The following is a 27556-nucleotide window of genomic DNA, read 5'->3' on the forward strand; positions in this document are numbered from 1 at the left end:
CAATAGCCAGTATTTTGAAATCTGGTGTACTTTGATTGAATGCATATACCTTGTGAAGTGAAAATTTGGCCAATTGTGTTTTGTAGGTGTAAGTCTGTGTTAAGAGTTTAGAAAAATTATCTTAAATATAGGTAAGCGCTTGTTAGCAATTGAAAAAAACTATAATAGCAGAAACAAAAGAATTGGACTTGCCTGCACAATAGAAGTTCTCTGTTCGGCACAGGAAAACTCAATTATACCTATTCTGGATGAGTTAGATGTGTAGGAATTGTATTGAACACAGTTCTTAAAATGATGCTATGTCATAGGAGAATTAATAAATTATTACAGAAATGCACCACAGCAATCCAGATGAGTCAGAATATAAATGGGAAAAATTATTGTTAATATTTTGTAATTTATTTTAATAGCAAAAACAAACATTTCACTTGGTGGCTATCCACAATATTTACTTAATGATTTAGGGATATATGCATCATATTCATTTTGAAACCTGCACATTTGCATTATATTGTGAACATGCTGAGGTCGGTCATGCAAGAGCGAAAACAATCCTACAGCCTATATTCATTTGTCAACGGATGAATTTGCATTTTTCTCTTAACACTTAACCCAATCAATCAAAAATTAATTGTTTTTATTCTGTCCTCTGTATCTCTTTTTATGTTATAATTTCATTACATTACAGATTTTTGCTCCAACAAGCTCCTGCCCCGGCTTTATGTTCTTGAACAAGGTAATCCTACAATAAGTTATTTAATCTGAATAATATTTAGGATATGAATAACTTTGGAATCTTTAGTCCTTATTCTACCTTACACAGCAAGGATTAAGGAGAAGAAATCCCCCTTCCTAATACTGTCATCAAAAACCCATTGCTCAAATACTTTGCTTAACAACTACATTTATTATGTCTAATAGTTCTTCAATAATATTGCAGCATGCCTGCAAGTCAAACCGGTTAAATTTTCATGTTCTGCTTAGCTATTACTCTCCATTAAAATCCACCAAAATTTATGTATTTTACTTTGGCTTTTACATCTAAATCTACCATTAGGGTTTGTGAAACATGGTTTTGACATCACTTTAATAAAAGTCCGAGCATATAGAGCATGAATAGTTATGTGACTTAAAAAAAACACAAAATAGTAATATAACAGTAAATGTAGCATAAAAGATTACAAAAAATGAACAATGCTTAGAATTTACAAAAAGGTTTTGGCAAGACTTTGCAAGGAATAAGTTGACAAATAACTCTGAGCTTGTTATACACTTCCACTGTAAATACAGTATATGAAGTACGTTTGCATACACCATGACATTACTGGTAAGCCTCAAGATCAATTCAAAAGTAACTATCATGGCCAAACGTATCAACTAAGAACTGCTGAGTCAAGCTAATAAAAGTCATGAAAGAGGACGTGATGGTTCAGTGGTTAAGGCTTCGGGTTACTAATCAGAAGGTTGGGGGTTCAAGCCCAAAAGCCAATGAGACATTAACGTTGGGTCCTTGAGCAAGGCCTTAACCTCACCTGCTCCAGGGGCACCATTCTATGGCTGACCCTACACTCTGACCCCAGGCTCATAATAACCTGGGACATGCAAAAGCTTAAAGCATTTCGTACTGTGTATGTGACAAATAAAATTTGAATTTGAAAGTAACTGTGGATTAAATCAGGCACACTGTGACATAGAAAGTAAATTAGGCTTACCATTGTGAATTATTTGCATTGCAAATGCAGATAGAATAGAAAGGAACAAATTGTGTTTGCATGCAAAAAAGAGGTATTGAATTTAGGGTAAATGTAATTCTTTCACCAAAAATACTATATGCTCTACTAGGAAATACTACAGACTGAGATGCTTGTTAATACAGAGAGGTAATGGTTGAATTTCAGAGTGCATTACATTTCTAACAGAATCAAACTTGATTCAAGAAGAGAAATTACATAATAATGATTTTTGTAGTGTTTCAGGAAGAGAAGGGTCTTCACCCATAGTTTGGAGATTGACTCAGCTGTTCGGACATCTATGGGAAGTTCATTCCACCACCTCGGTGCCAGAACAGAAGAGTCTTGCTGTATACCCACCTCTTACCCTGAGAGATGCTGGGACCAGTTGAGCAGTGTTAGTATATCAGAGTGAGTGTGGTGCAGCGCGAGGAGTAATAAGAGCTTTGAGTTAAGAGGGTGTTGGTCCATTTTGAGCTTTGTAAGGATTCAATGACTTAATGTGGCTACTGAGCTGTTAAGAAGAAAAGATTAAATGTTTTGGTGAAGAGGATCTACTGGTTTGACGTCTTAATAAATAATAAAATAATACCTGATTGTAGCATGTTTTAATTGTATCCTTAATTTAGACCCTGCCCCTGTAAGGTGAGTACTGTACATTATACTGAGGGTGGGTCTTCTGACATGCAGAGAGCATATATAACAGACAGCTGGCCTTTGAATTTCATAGAGACAAATAATCAAAGTTGGAGGCTTAGAATTTTTAAACGTTATTCTGATGGATTACTCACCTTTTAATTTCATGATAATTCTTTTCTCCTCTTTCTGCTTTTTCGCAAATGCATTTTTTGTCTTCTGTATGTTCTTCCCACAGCAAAGAACAGGGCAACTGAAACAACCACTTAAGGTTTTACTGGGTACACTTCTTGGTAGCACCATCACTCTTCACCTATGCATCTTGATCTGTGCAGTCATGACTGTTTTCCAAAGTTTTGTGTATTATTTTATTGTAATTCAAATGGCCTTGTTTACTATGAGGGCCAGTATAACTTCATCCCTTTGGCTGAATTTCTTCTACTTCTGCCAGATTGTTCCTGCTACATGCTCATTTTTAATTTGTTTGAAGAGGAACACCAGATGCTTCATATACTCAGCTTTGGTAGCAGATAAAATCTTCTTCCTATTTGGCTTCTCTACAGGCATTACATGTTCTGTAGTATGTGGGAACGATTATTGTGAAAATTACTTCAATACAACATATGGACAATTTAATGAAACACAGAATGCTAAAATGGATACACTGAAAATAGTTTCTGATGTAGACATTTGGTTACGGTGTGGTTATTTATTGCTCTGTCTTTGTGTGATGTTGACATCAAACTGTGTGACAATTCTCTACCTACAGAAACACATGAAAAGGATAGAGGGACACAGATTCTCTCCTGTCAAAAGACAGATGAGGGTGACAATAACTGGCATCATTCAGACTTTCCTTTCTTTCATTTGTTTTGTATGGTTTCTAGTGGATGAAATAAGCCCTCAATACGCTGATTTATATTCTTACATTTATGCCATTATCGGCTATTTCTACTCTCTCGGGACAACCATTAACTTGTGTGTTGGACAAACAATATTTCGTAGACGTGTGGTTGGAGTTTACCAAAAATGTCTTCAGACACTTGCTTTCTAAATGCTTTCTAATTATCAAATTAATTATAATCGCATGTCTAGTCATTTTTGCCTATTACAGGTTAACCTTATACACTTAATAATAAAATGTTTGTGTAACCAACTATGCTCACATAAATCTGTCAAACTTACATTGCTGTTTAAGCAATATTATAGTATGTCATATTATTATTAATATTTGAGTAACTATTTAAGTCACCATTTGTAAGGATACACATTAAAACATAATTTTGTGATTACATTTTAGGATAATTTGAAAGAACTCGAAGTATAAAGTGCTTTTTTGTAAATAACGAGAAATACAAATATTTTAAATGCCGTATTTAAATAACTTCCTAACTTGGAAAAATGTTAAATGTTTGTATGCTTTATATAGAGAACAAAATATATTTTCCTTTAGCCTTTAGCCATTTTTTTATGCATTTTAAGCGTGTTTTACTGACACTTGTTTGTTGCAGCATCATGTGTATATATGTATTTTTCTGTTGAATATTGATTTGTGTTTGTGAATGATAAAGTTTATTGGTTTATGCTGTTGCAGTAGAAGTGCTCTTTTTACTATAAGGACCAGTGTGAAGATCTTTAGCCAAACATCTAGTTCTACCTTAGTGTATTTGTGTATTTAAGAGAAACATCTGATTCTTCATATACACTATTATTAGATATATTTATCCTTGTCTTTTTGTGATATTGACATTAATGTGTGTGACTATTCTTTACCTAAGGAAACACATTAAAATTATTGAGGAAACCAGCATCTCCTTTTTATTTACAGAATTCTTACAGACACCCTTTCCCAGAGCGACTTACATCTTTATGTAATTTTATACAACTAAACAATTGAGGGTTAAGGGCTTTGCTCAGTGCCCCAGCAGCGGCAGCTTCATGGACCTGTGATTTGAAATCACAACCTTCCAATTGGTAGTCAACACCTTAACCACTATACCACCAGATCGCTTTGACACAAAGACATTTTCTTCCTTTGTTCAGTCTGAAATTAACTAAGAGAATTACTTAAATTTGTGTTAAATCACCTCTTGATTTGAACGTCCATATTTGTTGCTATGTTTTCTGTTTGTACTCTTTTGAATGAACTATTAATATGTCCACCAGGCAATACTTCAAAGGAAGTAGGCATCAAGTCTGTCAAAAACAACCACGAACACGAATCTTTAGTAGTACACACATTGTTTTACCATAGTTTTCAAACTTATTTACAAGCAGAATTTAAATGTAGGAGCAGATTTACTGGACTCTTCTGCAGTCTCTCATCTTCGCCACCAGAGGAATCCATCACCCGAGTTTTAACCACGTGTTAAAAAACGCTTCCGGGTTTCAGGGCTTTTAAAGAATTTAATCAAGATCAATTTTGAGTGACTTTTTTTTTTTTATCTATATTGGTTGCACTGTAATCTTTTTATATTATTTTGGATCAACCATAACTTGTGGTTTTGTAACAGAAACGTGCATGTATGATATGTTTATTATTATTTTTTTACATTTAGGGTTTGAAACATCCACTTCATTTCATCATGGTTTAAATCTTGCAATAGTTTATTTTTGGGGTAATGTTTACTAGTTTGAAGGAGGCCCTGCCACACGTATTTCATTACTTTTTTGGTAATGTCTGACGTTCACCATGGACTCTAACATTTTTGTCGATAAAACGCCTTGCTTACCTTGTTTCAAGCCATTCTAGTGTGGTATAGAAAGCCTACAGGAAGACTCAGCTCGATTTGCGCCAGTTCTCATTAATATTCAATGAGCTATGCTGCTTAGCTCCGATTGGCTAACTGCTAGGATATGAGAGCATGACTATTTATTCAACCCAGCGCAATAAAGTAGCCTAGGATAGAGGAACTTTGTTTACAATCACCTGGAATTGCTGCAGAATGGCTTCTTCAGGTTTAATGACGTTCAGCCATCCTTGCTGTATAGGAAACTCACTGAGCTAAGCGAATTCTGTGGGCGTGGTCTCAAGTGGGAGAGCTCATGAATAGTAATGAGCTCGATCAATTCCACGTCACACTTAGCAGCTTTTCTAACTGACCTGATTTCTCCGCTTATTTCTTTTACGTGGCTAGAACTAACCGCGGAGGTAGCAGTTCATTTTCACAATCCCGACACAACACAAACACATATGGACCTAACACATATCAAAAAATACAAGTAAAAACGGTTTTGTGTGGAAGGGCACCTTTAAAACTTGTCGACTTCAGGAAAAAAATATGTGAGTGCAAACTTTGGCTCTTCATAAAACTTCAGAATTCAATATAATATAAAGAACAGTTATTTATAAAGTAAATTTAATGTAAATCACAGTTTTCAAAGTCGAGAAAATTGATAAATTAGTCACAACAAACATCTCACACAAATCGAGAAAAAAACAACTGAATAATGGCGTCGGAATACACTCAAGTTAGTAGTGAGGATAAGCTAAATAATGTCAGCCAGGAAAGCAAAAAAACAAAACAAACAAACAAAAACCCAGAACTAAAGAATCCTAATAAATTAGCAGACTATTTAAATGATATCCACTTATATAAATGTGTTACTTGTACTGAGTGCTGAATAGTATAGTAATACAATATGTTCTACCATAATAGAACAAGTCTATAAATTCAGGTGCCGGTTTAGTCTCCCCATCCTGTACCTACATCCGTCTTAACATTCAATCCCTCCTTTCCTCCATTCCCCGTTTACAACTAACTTTCTTAATGCTCCATCCCTCTTTCTTTTTGTAGATTGTTAGTGTTGCTATATTGTTTATGCTCTGCATATGGAACAAAAGGGTAAATAGTTGCCATAGTGAGTAACCAAGAGAAATATAAATCAACCAATGATGTCACATAATCCACATGCTACCTATAATACAATGCTGAGTGTTTTGTGGTAAAGAACTGTTGATCAGTACACATGCTGTTATTACTAATGTAATTACTAATCTAATGTAAAGGTCTACCTTATCATTCTACATAATAATATTTAACTTATGGGTGCTCCTGTAGTGACCAGCTTGTAATAGGCACCTTTCTTAGCCATAAGCTCTTCGTGTGTGCCTTTTTCTATGACAACGCCTTGAGACATCACTGCAATGATATCAGCAGTTTGAATGGTGGAGAGTCTGTGTGCAATGACAATGCAAGTTCGGCCACATCGAGCCTCATCCAGTGCTGCCTGTACTGTCTGCAGAAAGAGAACATTTATAGTGTTACTATTCACTTGTATTCTGGTGATCTCTATCTTCAGTAAGTAATATAGAATAGACAAAGCAAAAGAAGAAAAAAATATTAGTTTGGAAATGGTCTTGGTACCTTCTCACTTTCTGTGTCTAGGGCAGAGGTAGCCTCATCCAAAAGCAGGATTTTTGGGTTTCTGATAATGGCACGAGCAATTGCAATACGCTGCTTCTGCCCTCTAGACAGCTGAGAACCCTGTGCTCCAACCTGAGTCTCATATTTCTGTGAACCAACCACAGTGAAGAAAAGAGGATGTTAGGGGACATGGAGTAGAATGGCATTATTTAATCAACTGTTTGGCACAAATCCATTTAAACTGTCATGCAGGTTTAAAAATTTCCAAGTTTCTCCTTACTGTTTAACTTTTAGTTCATGTCACTGCATTTGTAACAAAGCTTTAGTTGTTGTTTAATTATTAACAAATGCTTAAATTATGACATAAATTATAATTTGCTTTTATAAACATGATAAGAATAAAGAGGATTTATATTGTACTTACATCAGGTAGATTCATCACGAATTCATGCAGATAAGCCTTCTTGGAAGCCTCTATAACCTCCTCCATGGTGATGGACTGTGAATTAGCGCCATACTGAATATTTTCTGCTATTGTGCAGTCAAAAAGCACAGGCTCCTGAGACACAATTCCAATCTGAGACCTCAGGAATGGTACATTAATTTCATGGGATGGATGTCCGTCTATCAGCTGTTTAAGGAAATATGTATAACTGTCAATAAACTATTAAAATATTTTGTTGTTAATCTCAACAATCTCAACAAGTGTCTCTGAAGGTCTTGGTGAGCAGTAAGACTGTAACATCTCACCACTTGGCCGTGATCAGGGTCATAAAATCTTTCCAGAAGTTGAACGCTGGTGCTCTTGCCACAACCACTACTGCCCACAAAAGCAAGAGTCTGGCCAGGATTCACTTCTACTTCAAGTCCCCTCAGCACCTGGATGTTAGGCCGGCTTGGATAGGTAAATCTGCAGTTTTTGAACTCGATCCTACCCTTAATGTAACCCTGCAACAGACAATAAGAGCACATTAGATTATTTATTACATCATGGTATGATGTGACTGGCAAAGAAAAGTTTAAATAATTTGTATCAACAGAACAAAATGTGCAGCATAGCTGATGCTGTTTCATTACAGTAATAGAAGAAAAAAACTCATTAAAAAACATTAACCAAGTATTATAAGCTTATATAACGTTTAATTTATTCTTAATTTTGTGCATTAACTTCTGCCTTCCACTGCTGTTGAATGAATTCTTCTGCATCTTTGGAACTTGTGTTTTCTGTAGTGTTTTATAGCCAAGTTAATGTTCTTTTTGTGATTGGAGAATTTATGCTCTGCTGCCTGTCTTACCCTGGTATGTGTCGGAAATTTTGGAGAGCCCCCCTCCAAGTGGACATATGCCAGGGGTGAATTACAGCCAAATTAATAGTCAATAATAGTCTTTCACACTTAATGCTAAAATAATTAAACTTAATGCTAATTAATTCATACAATAAAATTCTTAATTACTAATACTTAATAATACTTATTAATATTTTAATACCAATTAATTAATCACACTTTAATACTACTTTCTAATCCAGTTGCACTTTAGTTATATCAGCAATATATATATCATATATGTGTCTTGTGCAGTGTGTTCAGCTGTAATATAAATGTATTTTACTGTGTATGTACACTGTACTGTATATGGCTGTGATAGCAATCGACAACTTCTGGACTAAAATACAGTGTATATAGTACATAGCCAAATGTTTGTGGACAGCTGACCATCACATCTATATGTACTTGTTGAACATCCTATTCCAGTTTTATCAAGTATGTAGGCACTTTTGCCACAAAGTTAGTGTCACATTTTGGAAAATGTCTGTGTGCTACAGCAATATAATTTCCTTTTAATTGGAACTAAGGGTTTGAGACCAAACCTGTCATGACAATGCCCTGTACACAACATGGTCTATGAAGACAAGACATTAACCACATTCAGATGAATCAGAATACAGAATATCATCAGTGCCCAATCTTACTAATGCCTTCGTGGCTCGTGGCTGAATGGTCAAATCCCCAACGCCACATGCAGCTTTTTTTTTTTTTTTTTTTAGAAAGGAGCTTATTATAATGACACTGGGGAAACCAACATTAAAGCTATGCCTATATGGTACTGTAATGCATATACATATTTCAAAATCCATACAAAGAATATTTGTTATTAACCTATAAACAAAGTATATAGAGAATATATCTATATATAAATATATAGCATTTTACCCATTTTTTCCCCTCATTCTGACCAGTGTTGATTTTAGGGACTCTGTCAAGTAATTTGAAGAACTGTGCAGCAGCAATTTTGGCTTTGGCATAATCTGGAGTAAAAGATGAAGCTCTTCCGAGAGCTGTGCCACTGATTACAAGGGCAGAGATTACTCTAGGAGATTAAACACATAACCTTAATAAAGCATAAGTAACAACAATTGATTATACTGATTACAATATGTTGGTGCACATAACCTATACCACTATAAACATACATCATTAATATTTATTTGAACTCACCTGAAAACAACCACATAGTGCAGGCCCTCAAAATTCACCAAATAGCCACCATATCTAAATGAGGCTGCGTATGCCATGAAGATAACACATTGGGAAAAGGCAAAGCAGATGGCATAGACATTAGCCTTCTTCTTGGATGATTTGTAGGGTGCCTCCAGCTGCTTTTCATATAGATCCACAAATTGTTTCTCTTTAGCTAGGCCTGCAACGGTTCTGATGTTGGTCATAGCTTCACTAGACACCTGTAGATAGACAGATCCACAGTTGAACACACCTGAAGTGAACTCTTCATTTTATTATTCTAGAATAAAAATAAAAACATGAATACTATAAAAAATATGAATATGGATTTATGCGATGACCAAGAAAATTGTGAAAAAATCTAAACTATTTTGAATATTCGAATTTTAACAGTAATGGATGAAGCACACTTTTCTTGTGACTAACTGTATAAATACTAAACATTATTGCTACTTTACCTGCCCTGCCACCTCCATTGATTTCTTGTCCTCATTAGCAAAGCCGGTCAGCATTTTAGCTTGGAAGACACCGGAGAGGCCAATTAGAGGAAGAAAGCATGTTACCACTAAACTCAGCTTCCAACTGAAGTAGTATGCAATGATAAATGAAGCTCCAATATTTGTCAGAGAGTTCACAACCATGCCGATCTGAGAACCAGTAGCCTGAAACAGATTGGATGTTGTAATTCATATTTTTTTTGCATTCTCTTTAACCTGTATTTGATAGCTATTTGCAGGCATACTAACCCCTTGCACCATGGATGCATCAGTAGCCAGTCTAGTCGTAAGAGCTCCTGGGCTGTTGATAGGATCATCAAACCATCCGATCTCCTGTCTGAGCATAGCCTGGAAACCAATCTTCCTTAGCCTGCGAGTTAGTAGCTCACCTGACTTAGCAAAGGCAAACCCCTGCAAAATATCCATACACTTTCCATTAGACAGTAGATTTAATTTATGAGGTAATAAAGCACATTTATATGATTCTAATATGACAAGATTTAGTAATAGTGATTGTTTATACATAAATAATAAAGCCAGAAGAACCATACTTGTAGGAACTGTGAGAAGAAACTCATAATTCCCACAGACACAAAGAGAACACAAACGCCATTAATTTGCTTTCTTTGTTCATCCAGGTCCCTTATAGCAAATGTCTGCACAAAAATGAGTCATATTACCTTTTACATATTGTAATATTATCATTTACAAGAATGTACAAATTCAAAATTGTTCCTTGCAAGCTTTTAAAATTGGCACTCACCCCTAAAATCTGGCTGAATAAGAGGGCATACAATGGGTTAACAGAACCATTTAAGGCTGCTCCTAAAGACCCGAACAACATGTATGGCCATTCAGGCTGGTTATACTTTAGAATTCGAGCCACAGATGCTGATTCAGACAGCTCTTCCACATTATCGATTTTCTGTAATCATAATATAATATTGTAGTGTTTATGTAAAAATGCAGAAATTCTTGTGAAATTTATTTCATTACAGTTTTCAGTATATACCTTTGCTTCTCTCGCTGTCTTCATTTCAATGTTGTCTGAATCAAATTTTATTTCTCCAGATATAGCATCCATGAAGTGGTTTGACATTTGTGACTGTGATCTCATTCGTAATGATTGCCTGCAGACATTTTGATTATTTTTTTTTATTATTTGAATATAATCTACCACCAGGAAGCTAAACAAATCATTTTTGCCATTTCAAATGTTGAAAAAAGATGATGTTTATTTTGTACCTTAAACTCGACTCATAGCTCAGTCTGCTGAAACTTGTTATCTGCTCAGTACTATCCTCTTCGGCATCGTTGGCTTCAGATGCTAAATGTAGTTTCAAGAGAACCAACAAGAGACTTACAGTACTGTGTACCAGCACCAAAACTACCAAAAACAGCAAAAACATTTCACAGACCAGGAATCACATATATGGCCTACTCACTTTTCTCCTTTTGGGGATTGGATGTTTCACTTCTTTGCTCCTGGAGCGTAACAAGAGTGAAATAGACTCCCTGTCTGTCCATTAATTCTTTGTGTGTACCCCGCTCCATCGCACGGCCATGTTCAAAACCCACAATCACATCGGCATTACGGATTGTAGATAGACGATGAGCAATACTAATGGTGGTTCTGCCTATTCGGGCCTGACAAAAATGTGTCAACATCAAAACAATATTATTTTGCAATAAATGAACTGAGAAAACCACAGATTTGTTGTCACCTTGTCCAGTGCCTCCTGCACTACAGCTTCACTTTCATTATCCAGAGCTGAGGTGGCCATGTCTAGCAGAAGGATTTTGGGGTTTCTGATTAATGCTCGAGCAATTGCAATCCTCTGCTTCTGCCCCCCACTCATTTGACCTCCACCCTCTCCAACCAGTGTATTAAAATTCTGTATCATGAAATAAGCATGTCATGAAAAAAAGTACTGTCTATCCTGTTTCCTTACAAACCAGAATTAAATATATTTTATAACAAATAAAAGTGTATTACAGTTGAAAGTTGATAAAGGTTTTTATTTTACTTTAGTTTTAACAATACACATTTAAAACCATAACTGTTTGTGATATATTCACAAAAAAGACAGACATTTTTGTGTTATTTTAATAATGAAAAATAAAATATGCACATGGAAAAAAAATACACATGAAACAATTGTATCTAGCCAGTATCTTACTATCCAATTGATCCTTTGCATATGCAGTGCTATCCTACTAATTTAGATTTTGTAATGTGTGATTAGTTTCGCACCTGTGGTAGATCCATGATAAAGTTATAAGCATTAGCCTCTTTAGAAGCTTGTATAATCTCCTCCATGCTGACCCCTGGGCGACCATAGCGAATGTTCTCTGCAATAGTTGAGGCAAAGAGAACTGGTTCCTGCTCTACAATGCCTATGAGTGAACGAAGCCACTGGATATTCAGACTTCTAATGTCATGACCATCTAGAGTGACCTAAGAGTGATGACAGTTCAGCTCATTAACACCTAGCTTGAATACATATTGTAAATGTAAATATATCTATTAAACAGGGGTGAATTACCTTTCCTTGTTGAGGGTCATAAAATCTCTGAATGAGTTGGACTGCTGTACTTTTTCCAGATCCACTAGATCCAACAAATGCTGTAGTCTCTCCAGCTTTAACCAGTAAGTTCAAATCATCTAAAATCTACATAAAAATAAAAATGCAATGTAATATAAATACTGTACTTTAGATTTTGGCTGGTCATTTGCAGTAACTGAGAAATTTGTGTTTAAAAAATGGTGTCTAACCTGTACATCAGGCCTAGAGGGATAGTTGAATTGAACACTGTGGAATTCAATGTCACCTTTCACGCTCTCTAACTTGTGCCCTTCTTCAGAGAAACAATCAATTTTTGGGGCCTGTGTGAACAGAAAGTTTGGCAGTGATTCATCATCATGTAAAGTTGCACCTTATTTTGTGAACATGATTTAGCTGGTTGTGTCACTGTGTCTTTTACCCTGTCAATGGTTTCAAAGATGCTCTTGGCTGCAGCACGACCAGAAGCAAAGGCCTCTAAACAAGGAGAGGCTTGACCCAGGTTCATGGCTCCCATAAGGACACCAAAGAACACCTGAAAATACAATAAATGCATACGTGTCTTAATGAAGGTGGCACGGTAGCACTGTGCTGCTGAACAGCTAGGGTTCCTGGCTTTGATTATTGTGTGGGCCATGTATTTTATGTTCTCCCCTGATGTGCATTAGAATTCTTTGGGTTACGTACCCCACCCCCAGCCAGAAAAAAAAGAGATAGCTTGTCAAACACAAGTTGCAGAGGTGAACAGTTAAAATCACACATGCAATTTGTGTTGTTTTCCCAACTGTCTTCCACAACACTTCTACTCACAGTGGTGTTACTTGGTGAACAATAAAAAACAGAAGTAAGTAGCATAATTAAAATACACTTTAATAGCCCTTTAGGGGACCCTTTATTCCACCTGTTACAAGCTCCCAAAAACATGTGGACTGGATATGCTAAATTACTGCCTGTGTGACCGTGTGTTTGTATTCCTGCATGAAACATTTTTATGAACTGCTCATACCTGTATGAGGGTTCCAGGACTAAGCTCTTTGGTATCAATGACAAGTTTGGATCCATACCAGAAGGCAAGAGCATAACAGAGAAAGATGATGCACCACAGATAACCCTGAAATACACCAATGATCACTCCTTTCTTCACTCCCCAGGTCTGAGCTTCCCCAAGGTTCTTGTCATATCTAGAGATAACAAAAAGGTTTCATACCTTTGTCATATGTTCATTGTTATGCTTCATTGAGTGGTTTATTGGTATAAGGATAATCATAGATTAGCACAGGTTAGTCTTGTGAAATTTACCATTTAAAACACAGTGATATACAGTATTATACCTTTCTGTCTCCTTGTCCTCTCCTCCAAATGCTGCAACTGTTCTGATAGCAGAGAGGACTTCATCAGCTATAGCACCTGCTTTAGCATAGGCCTGCAACTCACGACCTGTCAGCCTTGAAACTGCCTGCATGCTCACAGTTTACAAATGTCAATAATGAGATATGCATAATGAAAATGAGTTTAGATTGTGTTGAAACAATAATAACTTACCATGGCCATGAGTCCTGCTGCCAATCCAATAAGAGGGCTTACTGCAATCACCACCAATGTCAGCTTCCATCCCCCAATGAAACCCACCAGAAAACCAAAGATAAATGTAGAAATCCTCTCAATAAATATAGCCACTTGATCTGCTATAGCATTGTTGACTTTGTTAATATCACTAAAAAAAATGCACAGAATATATACATATACATTAAATCTAGATTTTTTTGTTATAATGACACCAAAATGATCTGGATGATAAGGGATAAAGCCTATACTGTATAAAGCCTCATCACTTCTGAATGCTGGGAAATCTGTTATATGTGAAGATTGTGACATCATGAAATCAACAAGATGAGTGAATTTGGCCACTACATGATACCGATGATTTCTCATCCTCTATTCATAGTTCATATATGGTTTATACATTGTTTCTTTGCAGACAATGAGACAATGCTGTCCTCGAAGTTCTGCTTTTTTTTCTTGTACAGTAGGTGCAGCTGGACAACTGAGGATTAACTGAAGAATTTGCCCTCTTTTATTTTTCTGTTCTGTTTCTCTAAAACACAAATCTGTTCAATCAATAAGTGGTTATCAGTTTGTGTAGCCATAAGCCTTTGAAACTGTTCTCAGATGTTTGCACATTTTATGATGCCCTACTTTAATAACAATGAGTAAAAGGAAATTCGAATTAATGGCTAATCCAGTACAAATCTTAAAAATCTATACAGTAAGATTAATCTACAAACCAAATGGCTCCAAAGATGTAAACAAAAATTAATTACTCCGATATTCTTGTGTTCAGCTCTCCAACAGAATTGCAGTCAAACCATCCAATTTCCATGCTCATGATCTTCTTGAAGTACTTTTTGCGAATTCGCAGCGTTTGCCTTGCAGCTGCAGAGACCCACAGAGCAATCTGAAATAGTGAGAAGATGCATACTGTTGATTTATAGGTATTATTATTATTATTATTATTATTATAATTATTATTATTATTATTATTATTATTATTATCATCCTTGTGATCTGGATATGCTTCCATTTATACCTGAAAATAACTAAGAATTAGCACACCCACTCCGATGCCAACATAATAATAAGCAAACATGGTCATCTGTGCCTCAATATCTACACTGTAAAAGAAATAAACATCAGTTTATTTATAATCAGTTTAATTCATCATTCATTTAATATTATTATCAACTTGTTTGATTCAATTAAAACTGTAGCCTGGCAAACATCACTTACCCACATTGCACAGTGGTATTATCTCCCTGCTCCACTACAGTCCCATTAATCCAGGTGACAGTGTTATTGATGCAGACTTTGTTGGGATCAGCTAGTTCCTGAATCTCTAGCTCATAGGCTACAAAGGTGTTAGTCATCATGCTGTAGACTAGCAGCATGAGAGGAGAGGCAGCACCATGGATGAGCGCACACAATCCTCCAACTACCATCATCACAATATCTAACATTGTAGCAAAGCGAAACAGCTGGAAAAAGCCAACAGTCATGGCCTTCTCTTCTTCTTTTTGGTCACCAGATCTTGAAACATGAAGATTAAAACTATTAATACTTTTGTTAGCATTAATCGGCTTTACACTCTCAAACATCTGAACCATTTAAATGTTCTTCAGTTGACCCTGCGGAAACAACTCTGTTGAACCACACAACAAATCTCTGCATATTATTCAGGGTACATAGTAGTTTATCATGTTTAGTTAAAGATTCTTACTCACCGACTTTCAGTGGCTGCCATATATCAAGAAAAAGAGATTACATTATTAATATTCTATAACAATATTGAAAGCTAAATATAGTTTTGAAAATGCGGAAGCCTTACCTTCATTCTGACATATATCAATTTGTTCATGATCTGTGCTCAGATTAGTTTTGTTCATGTTCAGTGATTCACTCCAGACAGTATTCCTATTGATCTGCATCATACATACAGTACAGTTAAATCTGATTTTGTGTGTCCATGATTAAAAAACATTCTTGAGTCAAAGGATAATAGCACAAAACACCAAAAACAAAATATATTTCACACAACCATAAGTCTAAAAGCATGTTAGTTAAAGTTTGGACTGGAAAATGATTAATGAAATACAATTTTGTTGGACAATGTTTTAGAGAGTACTTTGTGTATGGAGTACAATTCCATCTTTTGCAACTAGAGGTCAGCATTCAATAAACATGGATTTGTTACTGATAGTTCTAATTTGCATTAGTCACTATTGAATACAATACGTCACAAAGGCTAAGACAACAATAAAAAAAACAACAACAATAAATGGTGTCATGATTTTAAATGCAACAATTGCGTAGCTTTGTTTCAGTTTTCCAAATATGTTTTATCTTCTATACCAGATTTTTATATTTTTCATAGCCACCTAGAACAATTATCTCCAAACAACTAGTCTTGGATACATTAATATTTGCATTTCTTTTGTTAACTAAGGTCATAAAGACAGAAATCACTTATTTGGTTAACTGTAGCACAGTAAACTTGCTAATGAATATTTCAATTAATAACACATTTTTATCAGTGAATAAATATTTCAAGCAAGCAACATGTATTCACTTTGTTTCATAATAATTCATCTATGTCTTATACTCTTATAGTAAATAATATATGCAGTAACTTTTATAACTATGTAGTAATATTGAATAACTTACACATCAAAACTTGCTTTAAACTTGAAACCTTGGTAATTAACAAATTTAACAAAATGACAACAAATAAATGTCCACTGATTTTCTGTGATTTTGTGGTAGCATTCCCACTGATTTGGTTAAAAGGCAGGCAATAGATTGTATGTTGTCTGTTAAAGATACAAGTATCTTATTTGTAATCTATTATATTAATGTGTGATTAGATTAGAAAAGTATTCACCTGTTTTTGTATTTCCTCTGAGATTCTCAGCGGTGTCTGTACAGACTGTGGTCAGTGTTCAATGATTACAATTCCTCAAGACTTGATGATTTGTGCAACCAGTGCCCTGTACACACCCCCTTGACTATCTACCCCACTATTAGAGTGATAAGAGATTACCTCTGTCAAGCTATAGATAAGTCCAAGGCCTTCAGTTGTACAGTAGTTGTTCTTAATGAACAATGAAATGTGGTGAAGTACAGACTGTGCAACCTTAATGTACAACACACATATTTTCTAAGGATATATAATAAGCTTAATTTGGTGTTTGATTCATCAGAGGTGTTCTGTGTCTTACTTGAGAACACAGAGTTAAAATTTATGTTGTGCCTTCAGTGAAGCTTTAAACAACTGATAGATTTAGATGGACATTGACCTGATGTTCTTATGCGATAATTTAGCTTGTGTAATGAAGTCATAGGATTGATTTTACGGCCAAATGTGATGAAAAATTTGGGATTATTTAGTTTTTTTATTTCACATACTAAGCACAGAGGCATTGAATTGATTTTCAGCCTGAAAACATCTGTCAAAAAATAACAAGAGTACTTTCTACAGAAAATTATATAAGTATTAATAAGTAATAATATCAATTATTAGTGTTTTTATTAGTGTTTAACAGAAAAGATACAATGTCTGAATGTGAGTTTAAATAGGCTTAATGATGTCTTATGTCCAAGTTGCATTAACATTTATAAGACCTGACATTGTTGTACAGCTAAATAAATATATAAATATATTTACTATAATTGCAATTATGTATCCTATGTTGCAACCACATAAATTAACCAGGGGTGTCAAACTTCCTTTTTCCAGGGGTGTCAAACTCCCTTCCTTCCTGATTCTTGCCTTTTATCTGGGCACACAATGTCGCAAACTTTGACCATACACTTTTGGACATACTCGCCCTCATTAAAGGGCCGGGCAGATTTTGCTCTGCTGCCACAATAACGCCAGCCTTTACAGCAGCTTCACTTTTTGATTTTGCTTTAATGAACATAGTCTGCCGGGAAACCAGACTTTTTTTCATAATTTTTTATATTATGAAAAAATCATAAAAATTAAACAAAAAGACATTTCCCCCAAAAAAAGTGATGTAGTATATCAATTAGGACATCAGTGATGTGTGATCTGAGTTTGGTGACAGTACAGTGTATTACAGTAAAGTTATTGATTTTTTTTATATTATGAAAAATCATAAAAAATCAACAAAAAGACATTTCTCCCAAATAAGTGTTTTAGTATATTAGGACATCAGTGATGTGTGTTATGAGTTTGATGCCAGTACAGTGTATTACAGTAAAGTTATTGACTTTTTAAAATGATAAAAAATCTTAAAAAATAAACAAAAAGGCATTTCCCCCAAATAAGTGTTGTAGTACATCAACTAGGACATCAGTGATGTGTGAGTTGAATTTGGTGACAGTACACTGTACTACAGTGTACTGTAAAGTTATTGACTGTTTTTTTTGTATTCGCTTTTCTGGTTTTGCACTTTGCAGACGGTCCCTGGGAAACTGTTTCTCAGTCGCCTGCACATAGAGACTTGTGTATTTTGTCCACTGCGGGTGAAAGCCGATTTTCAGAAAAAATTGGTTGTAGCTGACTCTTTACATTACTACGATAAAAAGGAGTGTTATTTGTGTAGTAACACCCTTTAGTTCAGGAACTATTGACTCGGGAAACTTGAATCTGTGAATATGAGGCCATCTTTACTTTAAGTCACGTTAGCTCCGTTAGCACACAAGACAAACAGGTCTGTCCTTTATATTCGTGAACAGATAATCTGCCTCCCACCTGTCTTGAAAGCTCCTATTGTCCATCTTTCGTTTGACCATTTTTGTGGAGGGTGGAATTAACTTGCCCGATGTGACTGTAACATGGTTGTTAACGACTGTCAACAGAGAATGAGGGGCACTTGCTGTTCGTGTCTACGCGTCAATACAGTGGCAAGGCATTCTGGGATTTGTAGTATTAGCGGAGCATGCGGCTAGCCAGCTGTAATGTACATTTGATATGATCTCTCGGGCCTGAGTTTGACACCCCTGATCTAAACTAATGGCCTTTAGGTTATTGAACTCATTTTATGATGCCCTACTTTACTAACAATGAGTAAAAGGAAGGTCGAATTAATGGCTAATCCAGAACAAATCTTAAAAACCTATGCTGTAAGATTAGTCTACAAACCAAATGGCTCCAAAGAAAGAGCCATTTTATTTCCTGGACCTATTGGTATCGATCTAGTGCTACAAGGGATACATCATTGTTTTTTGCCTTGCTCTACAGAAGGATATCAGAAATATTTTAAAACAATGTATTACAGATTCACGTTTGTTAGGAATGTTGACATGTTGAAAAATACATTGGGGTCATTGCTCGCTCAGTCAGTGACTACCTGTTGGTTTGTCATTATCAGTTATTAATCAGCTTGGCAATTAAATTTAATACATCATCATAAATTGCATCACACTGGATTGGCAAACTTCTTTAATATTCCCACAGTTCTCTGCATTAAAGAATAAGACTTTGTTCTATTAGTACAGCATATGTAGTGAGACAGAGTATATGTGCAGAAGTTTGTTAAAAAAAGACACCCTCTGACTGACCCATCCATTATCCTTCACATTAAAGTCTATACATTAGCCGGAGAAAGATTCATATTAATTGACAAATGTACAGTGCATGCTTTCTTGTTACAAAACATGACTAGAACCAACATGACTATGTTAATCTGCATTATCCACATCAGCATCTGTCATTCTTTATTTAAACACAAGCCTCACTGTCAATATGTTAATACTAATTATGTTGGGGAAATAATCACTGATTAAATGAATCAGTTCTGTTAACTACATATCTGGTTATTAATGTAAAATTAATCTATCCATTCATCCATGTGCTGCACTACTTATGCATAGGGTTGAGGGAGCCTGTACGCTATCCAAATCCAAGGCGACTTGGAGCACAAGGAAGGGGACACCATGGACAGGGTGCCAACTCACTGCAGGGCAGAATTGCATACACACTCAAACACCCATTCACACACTACGGACAATTCCATGCACATGGAAATTCAGAAAAATTCATGGAAATTCTGGAAAAGCAGTACTGAATTGTCACTATTATCTTATTATACAAACCACACAGCATATACTTTGAATTCTGCTTGTTATGAAATATTTGTGTATAAAAGTAAGAAAGTAAAAAGTTTCTTAAAGTCAGCATAAGCATTCATATTAAATTATACTGATGTTGCAATACAGTTCATTACATTCCATTTCATTCCAATGCATTCTGTTACACACAGGCGAGTAGGAGCAGTGTTCACTTACGAAAATTGGCTCAAAGAATCGACTCGTTTCTTCGACACAACAAGGAACAACAGTGCAGCCTGACGGACCACATCCTGACAGGAAGCAGAAACAGAAAGTAGTAAACATCGCTGCATATTGTGAAAGGTTATCATATTTAAACAGTTTTAATTATGACAAGGCAAGTGCATCTGTAAAGCTCTCCCTGCAATTAAAGTAAGTAATGCATATTTATTACTAAATCATAGTACCAGAATGTCATTGCCTGTTCATACACCGTAAAGGCACCTGAGAGAGAAAAATTTTAAGACGACAGATTATACATAAGTGCAATGCTGTTTGTGAAAGTAAAAAGAGATTTAAGGTTTTAGCTATTGCTTTCACATGCTTCATGTTCCCTTCATATCAGATAACTTTACTATGTTTAACAGAATATATCCTTTAAGTTTCTCTTCTTTTTTTCTTTTTCTTATCTGAATTTAGATGCATTTTTGTTGTTTATTAGCCTTATTTGTTCACCCTCAAACATCAATCAGATACTTTTTCCTTCTTTTTCAGTTGCTCCTCACATGAATGCAGGTAAGAAATGCTTTGTGTTTATCATAGAGAAAGTACTGAAGTACTGAAAGTACTGCATCTAAGTTTGAATTCGCTTTCTACTTTAATCAGTTTGTCCGTGTTTCAAGATCTGCCTGTTTGATTACTGCTACGAATCTGCTTTCATCAGCTCAATGATGTTCAGGATGTGGTAGCATAGTGTTTAAGGCATTGGCCCATTGATTGAAGGCTGTAAGTTTGAATAAATAAATAAATAAATAAAGATAGATAACATGAGCAGTAAGTTACTATGGATAAGGGTGTCTTCTAAATGCTATTTCTAAAAACTATATCACAAAAGCAAGTGACAGACTTTTCTTTAAAAAGTACTTTTTTCTATCTTCTCTACAGAGATGTTTCTATATATCTTAGGGTTGGTGGTCTTATTTTATGCCTGCCGGTGGTTAAAAGAGTTGAAGCAAGTGCCAAACAAATCAGAGAAATTTGTGTACATCACGGGGTGTGACACAGGTTTTGGAAACCTTCTAGCCAAATATCTGCATAAAGAGGGTTTTTGTGTAATTGCTGGCTGCTATACAGAGAAAGGAGAGGTTGAGCTGAAGAAGGTCTGTTCAGCCAGACTCTCGACTGTTCAATTAGATGTTACTGATAGTGAAAGCATCAGGAAGGCAGCAGGCATCATAAAAACTCTGGTGAAAGAGAAGGGTAAGGGATTACAACTGTGTTTTATTTTTGAACTAGAAATAAATCTATGATTATTTTACAATTTAAACTACCTCCATGTATCAATTATACTTTTGTAGTAGTCTTGTAAAATCATATATTCTAATTTTTGATAAACATCTCATATATTCATTTGTATAGACACTATTATCATTCACTCAGCAAATACGATATTATGCATCTTGAATGTCTTTTTTTGGTTTATGTTTATGTGATATTTAGGTCTCTGGGCTGTTGTAAACAACGCAGGAATATCTCAGCCATCAGGGCCTGTTGACTGGATGGTTGTTGATGACTTTATGAACACGATCAATGTGAACCTATTAGGCGTCATTGCTGTGACCATGAGTGTGCTACCCTTAATTAAGAAAGCTAAGGGCCGCATTGTCAATATGTCCAGTGTGCTTGGAAGAATATGTTTTCCTTCAAGTCCATACTGTGTCTCAAAATTTGGAGTTGAGGCATTCAATGATTGCCTGAGGTGGGTCATTATCTGACATGCCAAAGCATTTATAAAATTAATAAGCCAGTACCATGAGCCCCATTTTCAACTGTCAACTTAAATTCATAAGACATCAGTACATACATAGCTGCAATCAGAATCATGATTGATTTTCTAGAGAGCCCATTTAAATTGTTGACATTAATATCAAAGTTGCCACATGTTTTTCTTGCTCTTGGGACAGGAATTTCCGAGCATGTTTTAACAACCCTCTATAAAAGTGATTCATGAGGCTCAGAGGAAGTATGCGCCACTCTTTAACTCCCCTGTTAGCTGAAAAAATAAAAAATTACCAGTATTGTGAGACATTTTGGGAATATATTGATGTTGATTGTCCTGAATAGTCCTAATCCTAATCATTTGCAATTTCTGAAAATTTATCTCACTTTAGGAACTGAGCTAGCATGAAAAGTGCTGCTATAGATGCTGAGATTCTTATGATTATTTGATCCCACAATGCAGTATTTCTCTGCAATATAGACTTTAAGTAGAATTAATAGCATTAATAAGCATGTTATAATGTAAAATTACACAAGTTTTATGTAAAACACATTTTTATTTTTTAATCTTATAACAATTTTCAAACAGTAATGCTGTACTTGAATCAGTTTATTTCTTAGATATATCACAAGGAAGTAACACTAATTATTCAGAGTATACAACTAAGGATTATGTGTGTTTAAACCCCATTCTGTGCATGTAGCTTGTTGTCCAAACCAGTAATTCGTATATATTATGTTGTCCTCATTTAACAGGTTAAACCTGGCACCATTTGGCGTTAAAGTACTGTGCATTGAACCAGGATTCTTCAAAACAAACATGGCAGACACTAGACATGTTCAAGACAGTTTATGGAAAATATGGGCCAGGCTACCACAAGATGTCAGGGATGACTATGGAAGTGACTACATTGATCGAGGTTAGCTGAACACACACTCCAATAGAAAAGTCACTGCTTTCTTGCATTCACATATAATTCGTGATTACAGATTAAAACTAACATTTTTAGCCGTGTAAACTTATGACTTACTCCGAAAAAGAGCAACGTTATCTAAAAGCAAAGTGAACTGTATTCCTGTTTTACTAAAATAGATACCTTTAACCATGACTAGTATTTTAAAAAATTCTTTCCTGGTAACGCAAATCCTATTTCTTAATCTAAAAAAATATGGAAAACATAATTTATAATCAATGTCATTAACTGAGATTGACATATATATGCAAAGTTGACAGCCACACAGAAACCATACCATACAACAGATGTATAGGTACCTATTAATAAATTACCAAATGCTTATCATAAATAATACAATATGTCTCAACCAGCTTGTCTCACGTATTTCAGTGAAAGTAATGTTGACAGAGAAGATTGAGAAGAATCTGGATGGAGATCTGATGAAAGTGGTGAACTGTATGGCACATGCTGTTTCTGCTGTCTATCCTCGCACCCGCTACTCTCCTGGCTGGGACGCAAAATTTTTCTGGCTGCCTTTGTCCTACATGCCATCCTTTATTTCTGATGCCATTCTATTAAAAAACAGCATCAGACCTAAAGCTTTCAATTAATAGGCCATGTACTGTAGGTTTTATAAAGTTTGTATGCATTTTTTTGTTACAAGACATTAACCACTAAACTCTACAACATAATTATGTGTAAAATTTAATTTCAATAATCCCACTATGTTTTAGCAATAAACAATTTGTTAGTTAGAGATTGAGAAGGAGCTGAAGGGGCAGAGCAACAAGAACATAAACTAAACATAAAAATGTGTACAAATTGTTCTTCAATGTTAATGGTATATATCCTGACATCGATGGCAATAAAGCTGCATGTTGGAAATACAATGGGCATGAAAATGTGGTGATGTTTTGTAGTGGCCCGGCATGAATAACATGATAGCATTATTGCACAGATTAGGAATGACTTTAAGAGGTAGTTTCCTGTCTAATATAGAATCCATGAGACAACAAACGTCTTAGAACAAAGGCCAAAATTGGTGGCTTGGCTAGTGCTGTCCAGAAAATATGGGATGGATCATTTGTGTGCCTGGTAGGCAGAGAGAATAACTCTGTCCATTTTGTACATCTTTTACAATAAACATGTTATAACACCCGCTTTTCTGTGATCTCCACATTTGCACAGCTTATCCTGGCAAAAATAAATAAATAATGCAGTCTTAAAGGGAAATAAAATGTGTATGAGAAATTAGATCAACATATATATATATATATAAATAATTTCTCATACACATTTTATTAGATCAACATATATATATATATGATTTAAATAACATATAGATCCTAATTACACTGAAGATTTCAAAAGATTAGGCAATGTTGAATTTAAAAAAATATTAATATATCTGAATTCAACTGAGATTTTTTCTTATGGTGATGGTAAATTTATTTTTTATTTTTTTAATGCACATGTATAAGTAGAAAACTGGAATACAAAAATTTAATTGTGTATAGTATATTGATGCTTAAAGTGCTCTTTGTGCACATGACAATAAACTCGAAACTTTGTATACTTTGTGTGTGTCCACATATAATTCTGAAATTTTCACCACCATAAATTGGACAGTGCTCAGCAGGGCTCATTTACATTTATATCATTTGGCAGATGCCATAACCAGAGCGACTACATTTATCTCATTTATACAGCTAAGTAATTGAAGGTTCAAGGCCTCACTCAAGGGCCCAGGAGGGGCAGTTTAATGTTTATGGGATTTGAGCTCACAACTTTCTGATTATTAGTCTAACACATGAACTGCATTGAACTTCAATGAACTAATTACAGGGCTGACATAAAAAATTATGTTGTCTATGTGTATAGTTCTGTCTTTTTATTTACATTGGCAATATAGATACAATTAAAGATAAACTGTGGCCATTTGTGTCCCTGATGGTCTCTTTTTTCACCCCCTGTTTGGAAAGTGTAAAATAACCCAGGTATGTTTCATATCTGTAAGAAACTGAAAGGCCAATAAAAAGCAATTTCAAAAGTCACCACTGCGGATCACGTGGTCAGCATATGAGATTTGTCACGGGTTTTACTTCGGATGCCTTTCCCAACACAACCCTCCCATTTTTATCTGTGCTTGGGACCAGCACTGAGAGTTAACTGTTCAGTGGCTGGATTAGCGCCCTGGCGGGGAATCGAACCCGGGGCAAATTCTTAAAATTCATACAATTCCTAAAATTTAATACATTTTGCAGAATTATAATTTATTAATGATCTTGCTGATCCTGTTTTAGTGTTTATTCCCTTGTTCAGTTTTCAACATTGATCAGATAACATCAGAACCACTGACAGGTAAAGTGAATGAAATTAATTGTGATTATCACATGATTGTCACTTAACTGGGGAGAGAGTGTGGTGCTCTTGGCATTGTTCTGCCTGGAAACCTTAGGTCGTGGCCTTTATGTGGATTTTACTTGGACCATCTACCTCAACATTGTTGCAGGCCATGTTCACCGCTTCATGGCAACACTATTTCCTAATGGCAGTGGTCGCTTTCAACAGGATAATGCACCCTGCCACACTGAAAAAATTGTTTAGGAATGATTTGAGGAACATGACGATAAGTCCAAATGTTGACCTGGTTTTCAATTTCTGGAGGTCATATACATGGAGACCAATCCTGATCGGTATATACAGACTTTATTTAATTTAGAGAAAATTTCCAAATGTCAAACTACTCTACCCAGAGGCCTGGACTGTGTACCATTAGTGTAGGCCACAAGTTATAAGATTTTACTCTAGTAGAAATTACACATGGTGAAAAAATACGACCACCAGATGGTGGTCTTAGTACAGATAATCTCCGAGAAGATGGCTTTACTTTACACTTAACAGAACTAAGCTGATACTTATTGTAAAGATCTGATTCTTACTGAAGGTTTTCTTATTGCATGTGCATTAACTCTTCCAGTAGTGGCTCTTAAAAGTGAACTGGCCTTGTGGACAAGGCTACTCCAAGACCAGGTGAGAAGGTTTTGGATGCCTTAATTCTTAAAAAACAAAACAAAACAAAACAAAAAATAGAGACTTGTGGGAACTATTTGTGTGCTTATTTGTGTAATTTAAATAAACAATCTTTAACCTATGCAAATGAGTAAGCCTGTATTTATAAGAAGAATATATCAACCCTATTTACCTCTGAGATGTTCAGTAATCTGAGGTCAGAGGTAACATTGCGTCTAAGCTGATTTAATTCTCCACAGCTGTCACTCTGTGTACCCATGCGGCCAAAACCCTGATCAGAAACCACTGTGTTAATATATATACACGGTTTTATGTATAGATTGCTCGCTGCTTATCAAAATTGTAGTCCAGGCTTTTTAGTGCGCTTTTTTATTGACAAAATGGTTCAGCCTTTGTACACGCACTTTAAAGGGCATATCTCTGAATACTCCATCAACTGGAGTAAATCAGCCATACTGTTATGACAGCTATGAGGGCTCCCTCTGCTGGCCTGCAGAGGATTTGCTGCACTTTAGCATCAGGACTCTATTTCCCACAATTCATTGCACCACCTGCTCAGCACACCTGTTTCCTATTTGCAATCACCTGGTTTATTTAAGCTCACTCAGAACTCGTGGATGTCGCGAAGTAGGGGAGACCGGGTATGGTTGTAACACTTTTTTCTTCAGCACCTAAAACTACCTTTTTTTTAGGCTACACGTCTGAAACTTTTAGGCAAAGTACCCACATTTGTCTACTACAAATGGCAACAATTTAAATTTATTCAACTATGTCACAGACTTTGTGAGATGATGACAAATACAAGGTGGTCCTTTGTTACAACCTACCCCATTACTGGGGTAGGTTGTAACACATACTGACACATACATACACATACTAACACATGCACATAGTTGTAACAGGTAGACAAAATGCACAAAAACTAAGGGTTTCGTCGACATTCCATATGTCACTGCCATCAAACCCATTTTTATCAATCACCTCCCCCAGTCGACTGAAGAAGAGTTCCACATTAGCATGATTAAAACTGGTAGCTGATGATGTCTGAGTAGGAACACACATTTTTTAGAAATTGTGTAAATGTATGTGTTGGTATTTATTTAACTTTTACCTGATTAAATATTTTATTCATCATTCACAAACATTAAATTGAGTTTGCATGAAAGTTCTAATACACATTAAGAGGTCTTGAATCTTGCCTTTTCTACCCTGTTCTCAAGACGCTTATCCATCATGCTCGCCTCACGTGGAGTTAGCCCATAATATATATCAGCTGCCTGGCTTATATACTGTGACTAAGTCTCCTCGTGCTCCCTGGTGAAGACCTGGTGAGGACTGTAGTATCCTACACGAGGAAGGTCCCTCGATCCCTGATCTTTCAGTTCTTTATATTTCTGCCAATATCTGTTCAAGGTTACATGGCAGATTCCATGGGATTTTGCCACTGCCCTAACAGACTTTACTTTCCTAACTTCCTCTGCTGCTCTTTTTAAAAGACTGGCATCGACTCCACGATCTGTTTTTCTCAAGTTCTAGGCATTCGGTAAATGATTAAAATCACAAAAATGTTCTTAGTTGTATATGAGGGGATGATTGTAACACTTTTAAAACACGTGTTACAACCTACCCCACCACTGTCACCCATTGTTTAGCTAGCTGTATTAGCATGGTGCTTTGAAATTGGCAG

General features: G+C 35.6%; 3 protein-coding genes across 4 annotated transcripts; 2 read left to right on the forward strand and 1 right to left on the reverse strand.

The window, feature by feature from the left end:
• Positions 1–2341: 2341 nt before the first annotated feature.
• LOC113654322 lies at positions 2342–3420 on the forward strand. The gene has a single exon (XM_027164407.2). It carries the CDS (start codon positions 2509–2511, stop codon positions 3418–3420), a length of 912 nt encoding a protein of 303 aa, XP_027020208.2. The 5' UTR covers positions 2342–2508.
• Positions 3421–5708: 2288 nt separating this feature from the next.
• abcb11a (ATP-binding cassette, sub-family B (MDR/TAP), member 11a) lies at positions 5709–20227 on the reverse strand. Its single transcript, XM_027164635.2, has 27 exons — positions 20120–20227; positions 15696–15789; positions 15592–15604; positions 15101–15397; positions 14901–14985; positions 14635–14768; positions 13856–14027; positions 13645–13769; positions 13320–13494; positions 12735–12848; positions 12526–12636; positions 12296–12421; positions 12004–12207; positions 11474–11644; positions 11195–11396; positions 10995–11076; positions 10762–10879; positions 10513–10674; positions 10301–10405; positions 9999–10160; positions 9711–9914; positions 9232–9473; positions 8947–9103; positions 7484–7681; positions 7158–7364; positions 6734–6880; positions 5709–6605 (listed from the first exon to the last, which is right to left on the reverse strand). The coding sequence occupies exons 1-27, from the start codon at positions 20225–20227 to the stop codon at positions 6405–6407; spliced, it is 4116 nt and encodes a 1371-aa protein (XP_027020436.1). The 3' UTR covers positions 5709–6404.
• LOC113654464 (retinol dehydrogenase 7) lies at positions 20172–24411 on the forward strand. 2 transcript variants are annotated; one of them, XM_027164638.2, is made up of 6 exons: positions 20172–20314; positions 20657–20677; positions 21047–21361; positions 21602–21860; positions 22637–22800; positions 23227–24411. In XM_027164638.2, exons 2-6 carry the CDS (start codon positions 20668–20670, stop codon positions 23445–23447), a joined length of 969 nt encoding a protein of 322 aa, XP_027020439.2. In that variant the 5' UTR covers positions 20172–20314; positions 20657–20667; the 3' UTR covers positions 23448–24411. The 2 variants fall into 2 exon arrangements, with proteins under 2 accessions (XP_027020439.2, XP_047671251.1); XM_047815295.1 differs by having other exon boundaries at positions 21068–21361.
• The last annotated feature ends 3145 nt before the right edge of the window (positions 24412–27556 follow it).

The sequence above is a fragment of the Tachysurus fulvidraco genome, chromosome 6 (assembly GCF_022655615.1).
Source record: "Tachysurus fulvidraco isolate hzauxx_2018 chromosome 6, HZAU_PFXX_2.0, whole genome shotgun sequence".
Taxonomy (NCBI): Eukaryota; Metazoa; Chordata; class Actinopteri; order Siluriformes; family Bagridae; genus Tachysurus; species Tachysurus fulvidraco.